Raw genomic sequence first — 21,042 nt, 5'->3', positions numbered from 1 at the left:
TCCTCACGATGCTGCTCCTATAGCGAAAGCCATCTCCAGGTTGCGTCAATATCCTACACTTACACGCATACATACACCACGTACAAACACATACTCACACATACATACACTACACACACACCTACACGCAACTACCCACACACTCATGCCTGCACACAGACACAAACACATATGCCTACACACACATACACATTCCCCTCCCCCACACACACAAACACTCATACCTGCACACAGACACAAACACACATACCCCGCACACACACATAAACACACACGCCTACATACACACACACTCGTGATTGCAAAAAACATAATTTGAATTCAAGATGTCAAAATTCAAATTAATTTTTTTTTCAATTGTCGCTGTTTTTGAAGCTAAAGGCTACTTAATACTGTTTCTCAATTGTCACCATGCAACCAAAATATCGCCATTGAAAGAATCTTCAATTAAAATGTAAAATAATCCGCCAAATAAATTAAGCAAATCCATAAACAGCACAAAACTTCCATTATTTGTCTTTCGCACTATTTCAAACAATCGTCAAATTTACAACTTATTTTGGAAACATTTTGGCTGAAAATGTGTAGCATCGTTTTATAGTCACCAGAAGTATATCAGTATTTGGCGACATATCTCTTCGACGAAAATTAGGATTTCACAGTTTTACAAAGTATGGGGAACTTATCCAAGGTATTCCAAAACGATTACCCCAAATTTAGTAACATTTTAAATCGCAGTAAGAACCCACAATAATTAAAATTTCCCAAAATAACTAAAGCAAGTTTGGGGGGACTACGGGCGGCTGCATTTTTTAAAACAGTTTGTCTTCAATAGCCATTTAGAGAAGGTTATAAACTATGTTAAAAAAATAAATTACTAACTGATAAATCTTTTTAAACAAGTGAAGTTTAATTTCATATTTTGAAAATTCCTCAAACGTATATATGCTGAAACGTCGTTTTTTCGTTTCTAAAAGAGTACTTTTTTTTATCTTCGTACTTATTGCCATTTTATTGCCGGAGCGGAAGAAGCTCGATTTGTAATCACGTCAAAGCGGTGTGTTTTAGTTCTTCCAGTTAAATCAGAAAACGAATGATATTAGCGATTGTTTCTCATAATTACACTGTTAAAACCAGGAGTTCCACAGGGGTAAAGAATTTCACCCAAGGGTGAAAAAACGGTGCCTCTGGGTGAAACAGAGGCTAGGAAGTGTCGTTAAGGTGCTTTTGGTTCCTCAGTGGGTGAACGACGTCAACAAAAGTGCTAAAAGACCATTCAATAGGAGAGCGACTCCTTGCGCATGCGCTCTGACTTATCCTCCAACGAAACTTCAGTTTGAATGGCGAACGAAGGAAGTTGCAACGAAATTTACTTTCACATTGAATGAAGTACAAAACTGAAAATTTCGTGGATTAATCTTCGAAATCTCGCGTAAGTAAAGGCATTTGATCATATTGTAGCTCTTAGAACTTTCGAACATATTTAAAGTGTTTAAAGTATGTTGACAACTCTTATTGTTCCGTTTACCTTATTAAACATTTAATGTCTTGTTATTTATGTCCTGCAAAACTGTTACCTAAAACTATCTATCAGTACTATCTTGAACAACAACAACACTAAAAATAAAAACGTTTAAATCAGCTGATAATTGAATTGCTAATTCCGGGATAAAAATGCATCGACGTAAACAGCCTATACCAATGTCTATTTATTCTGAATGAAATAACTACGTAGTGGAAACGAACAGAGCAGCAAAAGGCAGAGAAAAAAAAAACTGCGTGAAAAGAAATCTTTCACTCAGCGTTTGACCTCGGTTTGACTCATGTTTCACATCGTGTTTTGGTTAACGTATCTTTCTCAGGCGTTATTGCATGAAGCTAATGTAGTTATCTGCTCGTTTTTATTTTTAATCTGACGGAAAACTTGACATTAGAAAGAACGGCTTTTAAATTAGTATTTATCTTGTACGCATAAGGATACTCAAATATCGAATCTTATAATAAGTATTGATAAGTTACGCTCGATTAAAATTTTAAACGTTTATGAAACGCTTTTATTTTTGTATGATTCTAATCTAATGTTACCTAATATTTCTGGTTGTTCCGGCAAATGATTGATAAATACCTTCCCTGTTCATTTTCGGTACGGATTATAGTAAAAATTGTCAAAAACATATTAATTACTGAGCAATTCAAGTGTGAATATAAGAAAGTTAGTGCACGAACAGACAAATTAAAGTCATGAACACTTCTAAACTATGTTCGAAAGTTGAAATGTGATCAAATGCCTTCGTATATATAAATCAAAATAAATAAAACACAATTGTATTCAAAAACGCACACAACACGGGGGGGGGGGGGGGGGAGGGGAATCCCTATAGGAAGCAATAAAGGTGCCATTTTTCTCACCTAGAGTACCATCTTTTCACCTACGGTGCACGTTGAGTGAAGGGAGCCAGTTTTTCACCCTTGCTAGAGGTGCAATTTCGGCTCTCTTTCGGGTGTCGCTGGTGAACAAGCGTTTCACCCCTGAAAGGTGCCAAACGCAACCTGTAGTTTTAACAGTGTATAACTGACCCATGCAGCGCCGGGGTTAATTTTTTGACATGCCGAAGTTTAACCTGCGATTTTTGGAACGGAAAACATATCTTATCATTCAACAACTGAGAAGTATCTTACAAAATGAACCATAATTGCTTTATGCATCTAAACATGAATAAAGTTTTTTTGATTCATGTTCCATATGCATATTTTCTTACTTTTAGAAAATTTTAGTTACTTTTCTTTCAAAGTATAATTCTGATCCAAGGAAACACTTCGAATGTACGTCATTATGTCGTGAAGAGAGATCACCGGCAACATTTTTAAATGAACTAAGTCTTTCAAATGAACGATTTGAATAAACGGATCAAAAGAATGAACGATCCTCTAATGATCGGGATCATTAAAAAGAACGAAATTGCCCACCTCTATTAGAGAACTAAATAATCTAGATTAATAATGAAACTTGAAACACTAAAGAAACTTTTTCTTTACATTGCAACACTTTACATTCGAGTCGGGCTGTCAATATCCGGCTGATCATAAGTAATTAAATACTAGAAAGTCGTCCCTCAAGGTATGACAGATGAAAATTGCTTCTACATTTATTTGAACGAAGCCATTGCCTGTTTGGTGATATCTTGATTGTTAAAAGTAACCCTAACTCCAGTGGATTAACCCCAAACTCCAGTAGTAGGTAGCGTTCATTGTTGACTATTTTTTCGTTTCTTCTTTTCCCTGAAATGACACAATCTTACCAGTAAAACAGTTAAGTTACCGGCTCCTGTTCAGCCTTGTCACGATAAAGCATTTCTCTGCATGTTAAACATTATCAAAACACATTATAAAATTATCATGCCGTGGCGCGTGTTTCATTGTTGAAACAAGCAAATTACTCGATAATCGGCGATCCTCGTATAAATAATACGCGATGATCGGGTAACCCGCGTGCTTCAACAATGAAACTCGCGCCATGGCATGATCATTTGATTATGTGTTTTGGTAATGTTTAACATGCAGCGAAAGCCTTTGTCGTGAGGCTGAACTCGATCCGGTCATTTAATTGTTTTACAGGTAAGACTGTGTCATTTCAGGGGAATGAAGAAACGAAAAAGGGGTCAACAATGAACACTATCGACTGGAGTTTTATTTCAATCCACTGGTGTTAGGGTTAAAACTTTAACTATCAAAATATCACCAAACAGGCAATGACTTCGTTCAAATGTAGAAGAAATTTTCGCCCGTCATACCTTGACGGGCGATTTTCTAGTTATATCTAGAGCCTCGGTTTCCTAGGAGCGAATCGCCGATCTTCGACGTCACTCATCGCCGTAACGCTGAAATCAAAGTCCAGTGGATTCCGGCGTGGCCATTCACGACGCCGAATTAGCTCGGGCGCGCATGAGCAGAAGAATCAAGTTTTCGCTTCGACGAGGAGCGACGCCGACGCTAAGCGTGTTCGCTCCTAGGAAACCAATGCTTAAGAGGATGTTGAAAAGTCGTGTTTTCTCTCCTCAGCGTCGGCCAGTTCATCAGCACGCTGAAACCAGGTTCCTATGATAGGGAGGACGTCACTGACGCCTACAAGGCGAAAGAAGGTGAGTTCATCTTTGCTCACGAATCAAGAATTGTTCACGTCTACTCTAAAAGCATTCAGAAATGTTCCTGGAAAATAATGGGCAGCTAATGTGCCCAATTTGTGCCAGTAACATACCTTGAAAACGTTCAACGGAAATAATCAGTGAAATTGGAATTTTTTACAGTGCAAAACTAAACTAACCTCCTCCTCCTCCTACGTCAATATCGCGTTTTGAATGACACTGCGCAGCAAATGCAGGGCTGCAGTGGAGGTTTTTCAGAAAGCCTAAGGATTGGGCTCATAAACTTTCCAAGAGCAAAACAAGAAAACTTAAGATAATGTAACTAGTATTTTCTAAAATGTATTTTTCCTTTTTATTTTTCTTTTCTTTTTTTTTTTTCTTTTATCCATCAAGAATTTCTTATAATCCTCATTTAACTGTAGTTGATGCTCCTTTGATTTTTTCAGATTGCAATGTCGACGGTTGCTTTTATCATTTATTTAGAGAGACTGATTTTTGCTGTCTTAGTTACTAATCGCCTGCCGTTTGCATTCATTCCTTTTTATTTTCTTTTTTCAAGGCTTAATTCAAGCAGATTTTACATTAAAAAGAAGTTTTTTGGTGTAAAACAACGTTGCTCAGAAGAAACTTCTATATAGCTGAATTGAAATAGTAAAAACCATCAGATTACCAATTTTCATTATTTACGATTGGTAAGAAATAAAAATACCCTAAAGGTATCAGCTGTAAGTATAATCTTTGTGATAAGTGTACGGGTGCACATTGGTCAAAATAACTTTTTACTAATGTAACTTAATTAACATTTCGTTTTTAATTGGATGTGACTCGTATCACCTAATAAACTGAAAATTGTTCCTATTCCGACTCTGACTCCGACTTTAACTCTACAGCCCCAGTTAGGAGGCGTAATGTTTTCTTTGCACTAGGTGTCCATAAGTCAAAATCGAGTCATTCACTTTATACTGGGGTTGAAACAGGGTTATGCATTAAAAGGTTTAACTAAACTGAGTCATTTTTGCTACAAGTTTTGCCAATTTGGTTTCAAAGGTCGACAGTAGCCTTAATTAGGACACGAAAAAGCATAATTCTCGCTTTTCTTGCAGATACGATAGAGGAGCGCAGCATCATGGACTGGGCCTGGTCGAACCTCGGCGACGTCTTCCCGCGCTTCTCAAGGAACAACGATAGGGCGGGAGTCGACTTCGAACTGGACGCACCCAAAAACGTCACCATCGGAGAGGACATCATGGTAAGACTTTTCCTTTGGTCACACTGCATAAAATAAAATTATCTTGATCTTTTTTCTATTGTTTTTTGATATCATCACTAACAAAATGTTTTCCAAGATCAGAAAGTTTTTAAAAAAATTACATGTTGCGTTTCCTGGCGTTGCACGGTTTACCTCCTACATGTAAATTCGTGAGATAAGCTGTCACCAGCGGCACAGAGAAGGGGGGGGGGAGTAAAAACACCTCCCAGAGGCATTGGTTTTAGCATAAATGCGTATTCCAATGCAGTAGTTTAAACATATGAAAGGATTGTTTGTATCAAAAAAACCCCTCCGGAAGATATTTTTGATCAGAAAAAAAAAACCGAAGGTATTTTTGATAAAGGAAAAAAAAACTCCTGAAGGTGTTTTTAATCAAGAAACCTATTTCAGAAGGTGTGGTTGATCAAAAAAAAAAAACCCTTCAGAAGGTATTTTGGATCAAAAATCCCTCTTTAGAAGGTTTTTCTGCGCTAGTAGCTGTCACACTAATTAGAATAAAGGTCTTGGTTTTGCAAAAGATCTCACAACTTTTTACAAGGAAAGCGCGACTTGACTCTTTTGTATTTTATGTTTCTGCGTTTCATAGATACCTTTTCCCTCTATGTTACAGATCCGCCTCCGCGTCATCAACAACAGCACGCAGCAACAATTGTCTGTCCTCGCGGCCTTGACTTTGGACGCCGTGTCCTACACTGACTCGAAGTTAGGGACCATCAAGCAAGAGAAATACCAGAAGAAGGTCGGGAGGAATGGTAAGTGGTCACATGACTAGTGGACACCGGTTAGAACGGTTAGAACAGCGTTTCTTAATCTTCCAGCGGGCGCGGCCTCCATACCAATATGAAAGGTCATGCGCATTTCTTAGTTACGCTGTTCTACCCTTAGAGATCAAATAACTTCGTCGCCGTGTACCATCTGGTTCGGTCCTTTGAATTTCGGCGTTTTCCTCCTATGTCCTTTTTAAATCGGCATAACTAGTAGAAATTGAAAAAAAAAAAAAAAAACACTTGTCCATTAACCGATAAACCATTAACCACACCGCGCTTGCGGGTGACAGAAAAAAAATGTGCCAAAACATTTCAGGCAGAATGTAAAAAATTAAAATCGAAGATTATTAAAACCGTTACGAGATTTTGTGCAGCTGTACCAAACTCTCTTCCGTGGAAGGACGGAGTCGCGTGGTCTCCCCCCCCCCCGAAGATTTCTGCGTCAACAACTACACCCACTTGCCGTATCTATGTGTTAATGATCTAAGGTTCTATTCGTGACGTGTCGTTCATGAATGAACGGGTCTAAAAGAACGACTCCTGGAAGTAAAAGGTGCGGCTGTTCTTTTGAACGGTGATATTTATTTTGTTTAGTTAGTTATCTTCGTCTGATTTAGTTTCTTAGTTTGAAAAAAAAATATGTGTTTTTGTGTTGTTTATATTTTACACAATCCAAATAACTTTTTGTTTCGTTTTGTTTTATTTTCACCTTCAAAATATTTTATACACTGGTGGACAATTGCTAAGGACGGATGGCAATAGCAGCATTAGCAACCACAAAATGGAAGGCAAGGAATAGCATAAGTTCGGGACACAGTAAGACGTGTTATGAATATGTAAATTTTAGACTCACGACGTTGCTTGTCACGTGATAGCGCAAAAAAGTGATCTAAAGGATTGGGCGCGTGATGACCATTGTTGTTCAAAAGCAAAGTTTGACGGGAACGAATTAATTGACGAACTTGCATTTTTCGGCAGGTCTTCCCGACATCTCTTAGATGATTTTATGGGTGGCCGTGTAGTTGGCAACATCGAAGAAGTGCAGAAAAATTTCGATGTTGCCAGGGAGTTCGACGTCAGTCATAGAGTTGCTTCTACAGTTTGGAAAGCATTTCAAACAAATGGAATGTGTAGAAAATGTCACGATGAGAGAGGTCGTGTACGCAATACGACGTCAGCAGAAGATTGATACTTTGTACTAATAAACGAAAAGGAACCGACGGAACACAGCTACAGAGGTAGCACAGCAGTTTCCTGCTGCTACTAGCAAGCAAATATCCCGAAAAACTGTAGCCAGACGTTTGAATGCAGTAAGACTAACGCCGGTCAGCTTGTTTTGTGCATTCCATTGTCTACAAGTCAGTGTTTTGCTCGTATGTAATGCTGTCTTCAGTATCGTAATTTGAGAGATATCGACTGGACTTGTGTACTGTTCTCAGATGAAAGCAGGTTCAATCTGTCGTCTAATTGTGGACGACAACTAACCTGGCATGAGAGTGGTACAGCATTTAAGTCGGCAAATATAAAAGAAAAGTACTAGTATCCTACAAGTTGTGTCATGGTATGGGTAGGATTTTGATCATTGGCCGTACGTCGCTCGTGTGCTTCCTGACAAGCTATGACGGCTAGTGATGCATTAATGTTGGTCTACTACTTCATGTTCACGTGTTCTGCGGCGGTGTGGGTGATAAATTCGTTTTCTTGGATGGCATGTCATGAACAATCGCCGTCCAGGGGTGTCTAGCTCATTCAAAATATTCAATTCATCGGATGGCCAGCAAGTTTTATAGATCTGAATCACATTGAAAATGTTTGGGATGCGTTGGGGAGCTGTATTGCGAGTCGACAATGTCCTCCAATAAGCAAGGACACCCTTATCCGTGACTGACAGAAGAATGGGATAAATTACCCCAACAGCTGCTGGATAATGTTGTGTAATTAGCATCACATGACGTGTGGAAGCTTGCATCGCTCTCCGTGGTAGCCATATCTTATATTGACATCTTACGCCGGAACGCCTGGAGCGGTAATTACATTTATTCACTTTTACGTATTTAGCCCAAAATGACCGTTTCGTCCTTTGAACACTTTTAAACGCCTTCTGTATTTCAGAGCACAATAAATTATCGTCATTGCAATGTTCGAGAGTTCTGGCATTAGTTTATTTCATTTGGCATCGAATTACACTCACTTTTTTACGCGCTACACAGCCCATTGGAATCCGTCCTTAGCAATTGTCCACCAGCGTAGAACGATATTCGGACTCGGCGATGTTTTATTTATTTATTTAATTGTTTTCTTTTATTTGAGATTATTTTTGCTTTTCTTTTCTTTCCTTTTCTTTTTGACTTTACGTCACAATTATCTGCTTTTTATTTTAATTAAAGTAAATTTTGTACAATGCAGCAATCGAACCTGCAACTTTTGCAATCGAAAATAAATATATTTATTTCCACATGATTGCCTAGAAATAACTTACAAAATGAACTATACACTGCTTCAAACGCCTAAACCTAAATAAGATATTTTTTGTTAACTTTTTATTACCAACTAACTGCTAAGTAATGTTAGTTGCAATTCCTTAATAGAATATAAGAAAACCAAAGAAGCATTATCAATGTATGTGTGTAACTCTTGCACAGATATCACCAGCAGTTTTTTGAAACGAACGAAGTCGTTCAAACGAAAAAGTTCAGGGTACGGGTAAAAAAAAAAAAAAAAGGATTTTATGCCGAAATCTAAATGTAATAACTAATAGTTTTTAGCTTACTTTCCAAGTAAAAGTCAGAGAAAGAAGAAAAAATTAATTTGAATTCTGAAATTTTGAATTCAAATTATGTTCTTTGCAATCACGAGTTGCGACAGGACCCTACTCATTGGTTACTATCCTACTCACTTGTTTCAAGAAACAGCGCCTGTCCCTCCAAGTCTGCCCCTCCTCTTGGGCGGTTACGTGTGTATAGTTGTGTATGTGTAGACTTGTGTGTATGCGCGTAGGCGTGTGTGTGTGAGTAAAGGCGCGTGTGTGTATGTGTGTGAATGTGCATGTGTATGAGCGTGCGCATGTTTAGGACATGGACGCCACCGACCAGGAGAAGCGGATCGCTCAGGAACGAAGGAGCCGCGCCTGCAAAGGATGGTGGGGTTGAAAACGGAACCGGAACGTCAAGGATGGTCAAGTGAAAAGAATTAACAATCGTACTCGATTAAAACTATACAACTTACTTACTCTGTCATGCTATACCCGAAAGCTGTAGGCTCAATATTTTCAAATCAATTCTTCTGGTCTAAACTACCTAATCATTGTCTTGGCAGGCTTGCAAAAAAAAGTCAAGTGGAGCTGTATCCTGAACTGTATTTCCTCTCTTTTCCAGAACACTTTGACCTGGTGGTGCCCTACCACGAGTACTTGAATCAGATCAAGGAGCAAGGGTACCTGCGTGCGAGCGTGCTGGCTTCGGCGCCAGAAATGGACTACGATGAGTTCCTCAAGAACACTTTCCGAGTCACGGCACCCCCGATCGGTTTCTCGGTACGTAATCCTCGCTTTTCTATTCAAACGTCTGCCTCAGTTTGCATGTACTAAACGGTTCTTGGACAGTGAGAAACAAAAAAAATTTTTGAAAAAAAATAGAACCGACTTCACAAAATTGCTCTAAAATGTGAAAAATAATTTTATTCTTTAAACACCATCGATAATACTTTTAAACATAATTTTTGAAGTTGGCGCAAAAACAAAAAGTAAAATCCAGTGTAACCATGCTTTGTTCCTTTTTTTTTAAAGAAAATCATCCAAAGTTACAAACGAAACATTGAGTTATTGCTGTGAATGATTTTATCTATCGTTATTGCGCCAACTTCAAAAATTATCTTTAAAAGTATTATCGATGGTGTTTAAAGAATAAAATTATTTTTCTCTTTTTAGAGCAATTTTGTGAAGTCGGTTCTATTTTTTTTTAAATTTTTTTATTTAATTCTTTTTAGTGTAAATGCATTTCAGAAATAGTAAGAAGTTACTATCACGAAACTTCACCTTATTTTTTTCATAAAAATGCTTCATACTAAAAAAAAACTATAAACACGCCTTAAACTTTAAGCGATTGGCACTAAAAATTTGTCTTTGTTCATCTCTGGTATTTATTTGTGCGTTAATTTAATTATAACCATTTAAATATTACGTTTTCCCTTACTAATTTGCATTTCACAGCATACAAGTTGCTTGTGATGCAATCCTACATCTCCTTACTTAGCTCAGATTAAGGCTCCTATATATACGAGCCGGCGCACAGTGGGGCAAGTGTATGGAGAGCTTGGACATTTCAGTAAAACCAATTTCTACTTAAAAATGTGATAATATTTTGTTATTTAAAATGTAAAGATAATCAAATACTAAGTCATTAGTGCAAAATTAAATATTTAATTAACATTTAAAAACAATTTTTAAAGAAATATGTAACAGTATTTTAGCCAATTTCCATTCCATAATCTTCAAGCAAATTCTTCACTTGTTGTGACATTTCGTAGTGCAAACTGCAAATCTTTGGACGCAAATTTGAGATAAGAGGATCAGAATTGATTAATAAATTATTAAAAACGTCTCTATTGTTATCTATTCTGGACGTTTTCCTTGAATGCAATTCCCTATACGATCGAAAATACTCATGGTTTGCCTCTTGAGCGTCTTCGGAGAGTTGACCGATTGGTACTATAGCATACTTAGCTATTTCGGGTCCGTGTATAAGTAATTTATGCACTGCAACGGGCATAAAATACCAACCATATAAATTCACATACATCTAAGCTGTCTCTTTCGTATATATTTCAAATTTTTTAAATTTAATCGTGAATCCAGATGAAATAACTTGCAAAATCGTTTTATCATGTCAAGATTTATTCCGGTTATGGAAGCTGATAATTCTGCATTCGCAAAGAACTTTCGTGACGTATTTCCGTCGTTGGATGTTCCATGGCCTTGTTTTACATAATCTACCGTCAACCCCAGCTTAGATTTAAAGTCGTTTTGTATTCTTGCCTTTCTTTGCTGTAACAATTCTTTGTGGACAGGTGACTTCGCACTCCACTCCTTGAAGTCAAGCCTATAAGCAATGTGTATGAGGCATTCAAAACAACGTATCCAACAATGCAGAGGTGATAAACCAAAACGAAAATGGTCTTCTTTAATTACTTTTTTGTTCACCACACTTAAATTATTCATTTCTTTAGGTAACGCGTCGCAAATATAACAACGCATCGAGGAAGTAGTTTCCGTTAAGTAGTTGCAAATTTTGCCATCCACCATAGTTAAATGCAATTCATAATTTATGGTAATAACATGATCTTGATCTACGAGTATGTATGGCTGAAGGGTATCTACTTGCGATTGCACTTTTTCTACGAAATTTGTCGCCGTTTCTTTCGTTTCCTTTGCAAATTCGAAGCTTATTGGTCGACAAAATCTAGTAGAAGAAGGCTTTTCATTGATCCAAACCACCACATCTTCATCTTTCTTGATAATTTTAAGTGGGGCTACACTAATAATAAATACCGTTGAGTCATCTATTTCAGTGCTAGAAGATTGTTTGTACTGCGACTGGTTGGAAGCACCGTCACATCCCCATTTTAATATCATAGTGAGGTTCTGAGGGGAGCTTTTTTCAATTTTATCAGATAACAATTTTATGAATCGGGAAGAAGTATGATCTAATAAATTCTGTAAACCTACGTTAACTCCGGAATCTGTAACTTTTACATTATCAGGATAGCACTCTTTTTTAGTAATTTGAATTTTTTTATAACTCGGATAAATGTTCCTGCCCAAATCTTTTGCATTTTTTCTGAGAGCATCATATTGAAACCTCGTAAGTTTAGCAGTTGCAAACATGGCTAACATTTTTTCATTGTAACCAGGAATATTATTAAGTTTAGAGAGATTTTCACAAAATTCTTTTATTTTAATATGCTCGGGATGGTTTTGGATAAAATTAAAAATATATACTGCCTCGTCGTCAGACCTGAGCTTTTTGTTTAAGACAAAATTAAACATTTCGTCAGAACAGTTTCTTAAATGTTCAGTTTTTCTGCGTTTTTGTCGATCGGACAAATGTTCAAACGATTTCGAGCGTAATGGAGGAGAAATACCTGTTGATGAACAAGGCACAAGTTCATAAATGAATTCTTCCAAAAAAGACAAATCCATATTCAGCCACTGTTCATTGTTCCTGAGATACGGTTCCAAAGTTCTATTTGACGAAGACTACTTTGTTGATAAATAATTGCACCATTTTCTCAATTTATCTCTTAATTTCGTCTTTGTCGTATTTGTAACCTCAGAACCAAGAGTGTCAATCCATTTTTCCAGAGCCAGGTCGTAATCGGTAAAAGGAATAGAATTTGTCTTTAAAAAAATAAAAAGGTCACGGTTGGTTTTGAAACTCATCTTTCACCAGCAAGTTTATGGGGTCAAGCACCGATATCATTCAAGTTTGCTTACCAAAGCGAGCGTACACTAGAATTCGTATACACTAGAGCCATCGTAGAATTACATTGTTAAGTACAAAACTTTAGACTGCACAAAAAACGTATTTATAGATCACTGAATAGCAATAATTGATAAGCGAAATCTTTAGAACATAAACAACAACTCTAACTAATGCCAAGACCTATTTAGAAAATATCATTAAATGAAGCATGAGCAGATGATAGATTAAAAATTAAAGTTAAATTCATTTTTTATCACAATGTTCTATTTTTTTCGTTTATGGCTGTTTAATAACAGACGATATTTTAAATTATTTTTTAATGACTTTTTACAACTTGGCATACGCGAAAAAAAATCCGAAGCGTCACTGATTACTTTCGGATATTGGACAGCTGAACTCGGGGATTCTGACGATGATACTTCAGAATAAAAGATGAAATTTTTAGGCATGATAGTTCCTTCAGAATTTATTTTGGATAAATCTGGTGAAGTATTAAATGGATATTTAAATTAAAAAGTGTTTACTATTGTTTGTTAGACAACTTGCTGGACTAAAATCAAAAGTAAATAGCTTTTAATGCTCTAAAAAGTAAATAGCTTGCTGTAAATTCTCCTAATATAGAATGTAATAAAAGAAATTAGATGTTTATTAAGGACAAACGTTTGCTTTTTGAAGAAAAAAACCTTTTCTTGATGTACATGTATAATATTTTGATCTTTTCAAAATATGCCTGCTCCTTGTTTTCATTTTTACTCATTTTGTGATGTGTTTGTTATTGTGTACATACAATTTATGAGAAGTATTTTTGGGAGATTATTGTGTCTTTTTCGTCTGCTGTCACTTATAACTCAAAATAGTACCAATTTTTGTAGTCCCCGAAATAAGCAAACGAAACCACGCTTCTAAGCATCTCATATGATTTTGTCCCACAGTCGACAAATGACACAATGAAACTGATTCCTCAAAGTATTTAATTGAAATAATTTGCAATAAAAAGTAAACAAACTGAAAACTGTAAACATGTTTACTTGATTAAAGTGAAAAAACCAACGTAAATAATACGTTTCGTGCAACGTTCATTTCGTATTCGTTTCGTCGTCCTCGTAGTAAAATATATACTTATCTTTAATTTTCAATATCTTTTGAATAGGCAGGTTTAGGCAAAAACTGAAACCGGATTATGAAAGCTGAAACTCTCTACAATGCTTGGGATATAATAGTTTTGTTAGCGTTTGTTAGCGATTTTCGTAATTCAAAAATACATTCAAAATATTTTGAAAATTATCTACAAAATTTTCATATTTTCTAAGAAACGTTTTTGGGTGTTTTTCTTATTTATAAGGAGTGCATAAAGCCCAGCACATCACACTATTAAATTTGAACAGTTCTTAAACAAGTTATCTACTGTTTACTAAATTGTCTTTTAGCGAAGTAGCTAGTTAATTCTTCGAATTCAAGGTATTATCTTCGGGTAATAATGTTAAAAACTAGTAAGATTAGCGGGAATATGTTCTTAGTTTATCAATACAACAGTAAAAATACATAACTAAATGCCAGGGAAATATAAGTTCGTTGCTTGAGGCACCTGGGGCCCTGCCCCTTATCCTCTGGTGTGGTATGTTGATAGTTCCCCGGTTGGGGCCATGGCTTTATTTTGGCGCAGAAGATGGTTGCGTGGATGTACGAGAGATGTGGCTTCCTCTAACGGGAGTACCATAATGGTTAGCCGAAGGCTCTTCAAAGTAAATTTCAACTAAAGTTCTTCTTTATTTAAATAAGTTTAAGTATTATTTTTTTTCGCTTCCTACATATTTTTTTAAAGTTTTATACTTTTTTTCCCTGTGGGGGATTTCTAGGCTATTTGAATGAATAAAAATAAAATAAAATTAAGACAATGATAAAATGTTGATAAGAAATTTAAAAAGAAAATAGTGAAATGAAAATAGATAGGAGCATGCTCCCAGCCAGAGTGTAGCACAATAACTAGAGTCGAAACGAGGTATGAACCCGATAAGGGATTCACTCACCCCGTTTCGAAATTGAAACTAAGCTATCAGAGCGCGAGGCCTGCGAGAATTTGCCGGATCCAATGGATCGTAATTTGGAAGGATGTTAAGTAGTGGATTGCCAACACGGGGGATGTTGTAGTGAAATCTCTTGGCGAGCTTTTTGCAAAAGTTGTGGAGCGTCGGGATGCCAACCTCTTCCACCAGCTTGTCCATACGGACGTACCAGGGAGGGTCGCACGCCGCTCGAACCATCACTCTCTGCAAGTTCTCAACTCTGTTAAAGTTAGAGATTGCAGAAGTCGCCCATATGGGCGCTCCATAGGTAATAATGGGTCTTAGGCAGGACTTATAAATGAGCAGTTTATTATCCGTTGATAAAACGCTTTTTTTGTGCAGGAGACAATTTAGTGGTTTTTTGGAAGTGAGGTACTTCTTGCGTACCTCTTCAATGTGAGGTCGCCAGGTTAAATTACGGTCGAACGTTATGCCTAAATATTTCGCCCGCTGAGACCAATCAATTGGGTCGGTATAAAGATGCAGTTTAATAGGAGGGAGCTCAGTTGTTCTTGTAAAAAAGCAGGTAGCTATACTTTTGTTGGCATTAACTTTGATTTTCCAAGTCCTTAGCCAGATATCTAGAAGTGTTAAGTGGTTTTGAATTGCTGAAAAGGCTTGATAAAGTCCCTGAGCGGAGGCTAGTATGCTGGTGTATCTGCATAAATGGCAAGATGCGTGTTGTCCATGTGTGGGATATCGTTTGAGAAAATTGAGTAAAGAGTTGGGCCTAAGAGGCTGCCTTGAGGCACCCCGGCCCGTATGTGTCTAGGTGTTGAGAGAGTTTCTCTCACTCGAACGATAAAGTGCCTATTCATAAGATAGGAGCTGATAATGTTTATGAGTGCATGAGGTAACCCAAGGCGTATAAGTTTGTAAATTAGCGCATCAATCCAAACCCTATCGAATGCCTTCGCTATGTCAAGGAAAAGCCCGATGGTTTTCTGATGATTTTTTTCAGCCTCTCTGATTAGTTCTGTGACTCTAAGTAGTTGATGGTTTGTAGAGTACTTCCTGCGGAAGCCGAACTGTTCAGCTTGTATGATGTTGTGATCCGCAAGAAAGTCAAGAAGTTTATTGAGAATGCAGAATTCAGTAATTTTGGAGAGAGCAGAGAGCAAGCTGATTGGTCGGTATTCCGACGGCTCCGCTGTTGCTCTTTCTTTTTTTGGAATAGTGATTATTATAGCAGTTTTCCACTCCTGCGGAAAGTGACCCAACTCGAGTATTTTGTTGATGAGTTGGGTAATATAGAAAATAGTACGAATTGGCAGGTTTTAAATTAGAGAGTTGGTGATTCTATCAAGGCCTGGACTTTTCTTTTTCTTACACTTTTTGACATAGCTTAGAACATCTGAGGGCTGAATCTGAAGGGTGTTGCTAGCGTGTGGAGTTGTGAAGTAATTGTGTAGTGTGATGTTAACAAGTGATTCAGTTTCCTCATGTCTGGTGTTGTTAGGTGTGAACTGCTGTTCGAAATGATCGGCAAAAAGTTCTGCCTTTTCAATATCAGTCACAGCAGTTACAGTTTGGCCTCCTGGAAGGGTTTTGCCTTTAATGGGCGGAATGTGTCTATACGTCCCCCGATGCCGCTTGACGGCTTTCCAAATGGAAGTGTCGTCTGCAGTAAGGGAGGAAATATATTGAGTCCATGAGTCATTTTTGTGCCTTTTAATTGCTTGTTTAACTAACTCCTGTGCCTTATTGAGGTCGGACTTGGAAGCAGGATCCCTGCGGAGTTGAGAAGTTTTTCGTAGCTGATTTTTTGACCTAATTAAGTTTCTGATGTGGAGGGGGAGCTCCTTAGCATAGCTTTGCTTTAAAATGGGGATGGAGGTTTTGGAATGGATATTAATAATGGTATTAGTTAAATTGTGAACAGAAGAATCGAGCTCAGTCCCAGTATTGATGTCCTGAAAATCAAAGTGAATGGAGTTCAGGAGTTTACGAAACCTGGGCCAATCAGGTTTCGAGGCATGTGGAAGTGCAGTATTCACTGTAACCGTGTCAAAGACAAATTTGGCTGGGTTGTGATCCGAGGCATAACTAAATGGTTTAATTTTCCACCCAATGTCCAAAATTAACATTAGGCTGCCCCACTGTGCGGCGCATCAGCTTAAGATCAGCCTTTTTGGATCGGAGCGCGAGTTTGGTTGGTTGCCTTTTCTGGCGACTGTTCGCGTTTGGTGATTGTTCAATGCGAGCGATTATTAGCGGCACGTGAATTGTTTATTAAATAAAGTATCATTTTCGGCGAATTTGGCGAAACCCGAAACTGTGCTGTGGCAACCCAAGCAGTGCAACGATGAAAAATCCGATCCAAAATGGCTAAACTTAAGCTGATGCGTCGGCCTGTCTGTATAGCAGCTTTAGCTCAGATCATCTGTTATTTACATAGATGATAATGATAAAAATACTATTATAGTTGAGGCAAACCTAACCTCAATGACAATGAAAAAATTTGATGCATGCTTCAGAGAAGCCTTCATTCAAAATTATCATTACAATTACTATTAATGTTACTGTTGTATGGCACCAAACTTTTATAACAATGGGTTTTATATTTAATCATTTAATAGAGAAATTGCATGAAATTTACTGTTTTTTGCCCATAACTTTTTTTCTATAGAACAAATATGGTCAAACAAAGTAATGGGACCTAAGTTGAGCCATCCCCTATCCATTAAAAAAAGAATAATCAAAATCGGTTCACTAGGTGAGACGCTGTGAGTGGACAAAAAAAAACATACATACGGTATGAACTGATAACCGCCTCCTTTTTGAAGTCGGTTAAAAAACTGTGAGGGGTGACAAAAAAGCATAAGGTAGAGTTTGGGAAAAAAAGATGGGTACATCGAATAAATGGAAACGAAATACTATTACCACTCTTGGTAATTTTTGAAATTAAACTATTGGTGAGTGAAGGTTAGGTAGCATATAGATATGAAAAGCACATAAAGAAGGCCACTTTTCTTTTAATATGCACGTGCGGGTGCCTAAAGTTGGTGAATGTCCTGCTTTGAGGGGAAAAATAGATATTCTTCGTAGTCATAACGCATGCCAAAATGTTTCTTGTTCTTGATTTCCAAATTTCTCCTTAAATGTGCCCAAGTCTGGTAGGGATTTGACACAAACCGAAGCAATTTTTTTGGCAGAAAAAAACACTAAAAGCTCAGAATATACAAGAAAGACACCAAAACCGACGTACCATTTACATTTTGGGATCTAAACCTATATTAGAAGTTAGAGATCGATATTTTTATGCAGGTATTATGTAAGGTAGAATCTATTTTCTGACAAAATATATTTTCATTATTTGAGAAGTGTTAAAAATATTTGGGACATTTCTTTTTGTTTAGATATTTATAAATATAAGCCATAAAAATGAGACATAAAAACTGGCATACTAACAAAATGCTTCTAAATATTCAGCCAGACAAAGGAACGACTCTTTTATTAATTAATAATTTCAGAAAATGGTTCGTCTACAATCACGTTTATGCTCCAAAAGTTACATTTATGAGATTCAAAAGCATAAGGTCTATCAAAATGACAATGAGGCATCTGACACTGGAAATATTTACAGATAAATTCAACTGAAAACGACGAAAAGATAAAAAAATATCAGTAATTAAACTTGATCTACTTACAACAACCACGAACATAAACGCCTTTCTCGGCACCGGCACAATCTGTATGTGCCCAGTCGTCACAAACACTCAGGTGCGTCGGTTTACAGAACACTATGTAACCTTACACTCCAACAATTGTTTCACTAGCAAAGCTATTAGTAAAAAATGTGCAGTGATTTGAAAAGTTCAATATTTTAGCAACAGAATAGTATAGCGAAGTAAATTTCGTACTTCCAATTTGTTTCAACAATAGACTTTTAAAAATGTTACTTCTCAGCGCGGACAAAAACAAACCACACCTAACAACTTGTACAAACTGGGAACCAGTTTCCACAGTGCCGGCAAAAAAAAAAAAAAAATGTTTACATTTGATTGGCAATTTCTGGCCGAATATTTGGTATTCGGCCAAAATAACTAGAGAGCATGGCAAGTAATATTTTGACAGGAAGATTACATGTAAAGTTTTTTTTTTTTTAATTGCCAACCGAATGTAAAGATTTTTTTTTTGCTTGCAGTACTCCAGCTAGAGTACACATGCTCATGTACTGTCTACGAGAGTGGGCAACATTATGGTTAAAAAACACTTAAGTCGGTTTGCCATACCTATAACAGTTTTCGTACCTTTCCTCCACTAAAAATAGAATGTGTATTTTCCAGGTTACGGGCTCACATAGAGTGGGCGAGGAGCTGCTCGTCAACACCCAGTTTGTGAACCCGCTGGACGGATCCCTGTCGAAGGCTTACATGATCCTGACGGGCAGTGGGATCGGAGAGGGACAGAAGAAGATATTCAACAAGTGAGCTACTATTTCATCAAAGCACAATATTTGCGCGTCCCCGATCGATCAACCGTTAGTCCTGAATGTACAATTTCACTAACAAAAATGGTCATGATGAGCCGCAGAGAGGTTATTTAAAGTTCGACGCGAAACAAAAATGGGGAAAAAATACAAAATCTAAATTGTATATAGCCCCCAGAACCCTGCAGACACAATTAGAAAAATTATTCTCGTGAAAAAAAAACACTAACACAAAAAGTTCGAAATATTTACGACTGACATTCAAGGAGATATTCGAGTTCAAAACTCTAAGGGACTTTGCGCAAAATGAAGTGGGAACATATCGCCATATAAGAAAAACAGATAAAAGCAATTGAAGCAAAAACAAGAAGTCCTTTTCAAAGATTTCTCCTTTTCAATGTTAATTTAAAATAAAATGAAATGTTATGCTAAGACAATTACAAACACACTGCAAAATAAAACTCCTACAGTTTAAGGAGAACAAAATCAAATTTATAAAACCACTATTTAACCCTTGAAAAGCAGACGTGTAAATTAGAAAAGTCACAAAACACCACTTTTCATATCTCGGTGAACATTGGTCGTATAAGAGTCAAATTTTTTGTGTTCGAAAACGTTAAAATAGCTGATTTTATGAGAGAAAGAAAATTTCATAGATAATATTTTCTTCATCCTTTTTCATTTTCTGTCCTTGTAAAAAGAGGGACTAATAAACTGAAAAAAACAATATTTTATTGCACAAATATACAGATTACTGCATGCATATGTTTGTGGGTTCTATGAAACCCCATGCGATTGCAATTTACCAGACACCCCTTTAATCACATAGGGAGACTGCATTTTCGTTGTTATAAAAACTCGCCAGTCTGGATTAGTGAACAACCGAGTTGTAGGCAGATGTCATTTCATTGAAACTGAGAGTGCCAACAAACTGGTAGATAAGGGAAATTTATCTCAACAACGAGTGTCCGCGGCATGGTGCGGTAACTTACTGCTAACTACCCAAAATAAATATGCAGTAATCTTGCCACTAAATATGCAGTAATCTGTATATTTGTACCATAAAACGTAGGTTATATCCTGTTATACTGTCGTGCTCTTCAAACACAGTAGTCTGAAAGTGAGCGGCGTAATTCCTCCCATTTAATTTCAATATTATGTCAGTTATGGGTGAATGTTTGTTGCCCCTTTTCAGTTACCTTGAAGTATTACGAGTCAAACATCTGCAGAACACCATCCTGTCGTAACACAGTTAAATTATGCGCCATGATCTTGCAGTTGTTTTACGGCAGAACAACTCCAAATCCTGAAAACTATGTTACGACACGATGATGGTGCGTCGACGTTTTCGACAGTTAAGACTTCGAGGTAACTGCGTAGGACAGACATTTCCCCGAAACAAACAAAATCTTACGAATAAAAGAGGGGATATTCCCACTTTCGGAGCACTCTGTACATCTGAAATCGTGTCTGAGTTGTGTGCGTGTCTTTCAGGGGTGCATTGCCCAAGGAAACATTGAGCCACACGTTCACGGTCATCCCCCAGCGGTCGGGCAACATTTTCCTCAACGCCAAATTCTGGGCTCCGGAGATGCACTTCAGCGAAGGATACCACGTCGTTGCCATCCAGTGAGAGACCACAAATGTAGTCATTTCCAAATTCAATAAAGACTGTTTGAAACGTTCAAGTCCACTTCTGTCTGCTGGAGATGTAAACTCCTGATTATCCACGGAATTTGTTGTCACGAGTTCTGCGGATTACTAGCATCAAGTTTAAGTGTAAGGGGCAAATCAGATAAAAATAGTTGTTTAAAAACTTGACTGAATTATTGTTGCATAAAACTTAGTGCAAACAGTGGAAATATGTACAGTAGAGCGTACTGTAGAAC

At 37.2% G+C, this 21,042-nt stretch overlaps 1 protein-coding gene across 1 annotated transcript in view; it reads left to right on the top strand.

Annotated features, from left to right (window-relative positions):
- LOC129230518 (annulin-like) overlaps nt 1–20,789 on the top strand; it is a 51,387-nt gene extending 30,598 nt beyond the window's left edge. Inside the window, exons 7-12 of the mRNA XM_054864921.1 lie at nt 4,060–4,139; nt 5,246–5,391; nt 6,023–6,164; nt 9,554–9,711; nt 19,011–19,150; nt 20,648–20,789. Of these exons, the coding sequence (XP_054720896.1) occupies nt 4,060–4,139; nt 5,246–5,391; nt 6,023–6,164; nt 9,554–9,711; nt 19,011–19,150; nt 20,648–20,786 (805 nt within the window). The 3' untranslated portion in view covers nt 20,787–20,789. The remainder of the gene's footprint in view (nt 1–4,059; nt 4,140–5,245; nt 5,392–6,022; nt 6,165–9,553; nt 9,712–19,010; nt 19,151–20,647) is intronic.
- Nucleotides 20,790–21,042: the final 253 nt, after the last annotated feature.

Source organism: Uloborus diversus, chromosome 9, assembly GCF_026930045.1.
Source record: "Uloborus diversus isolate 005 chromosome 9, Udiv.v.3.1, whole genome shotgun sequence".
Lineage (NCBI taxonomy): Eukaryota > Metazoa > Arthropoda > Arachnida > Araneae > Uloboridae > Uloborus > Uloborus diversus.
This window is presented reverse-complemented; position numbering and strand designations above follow the sequence as displayed.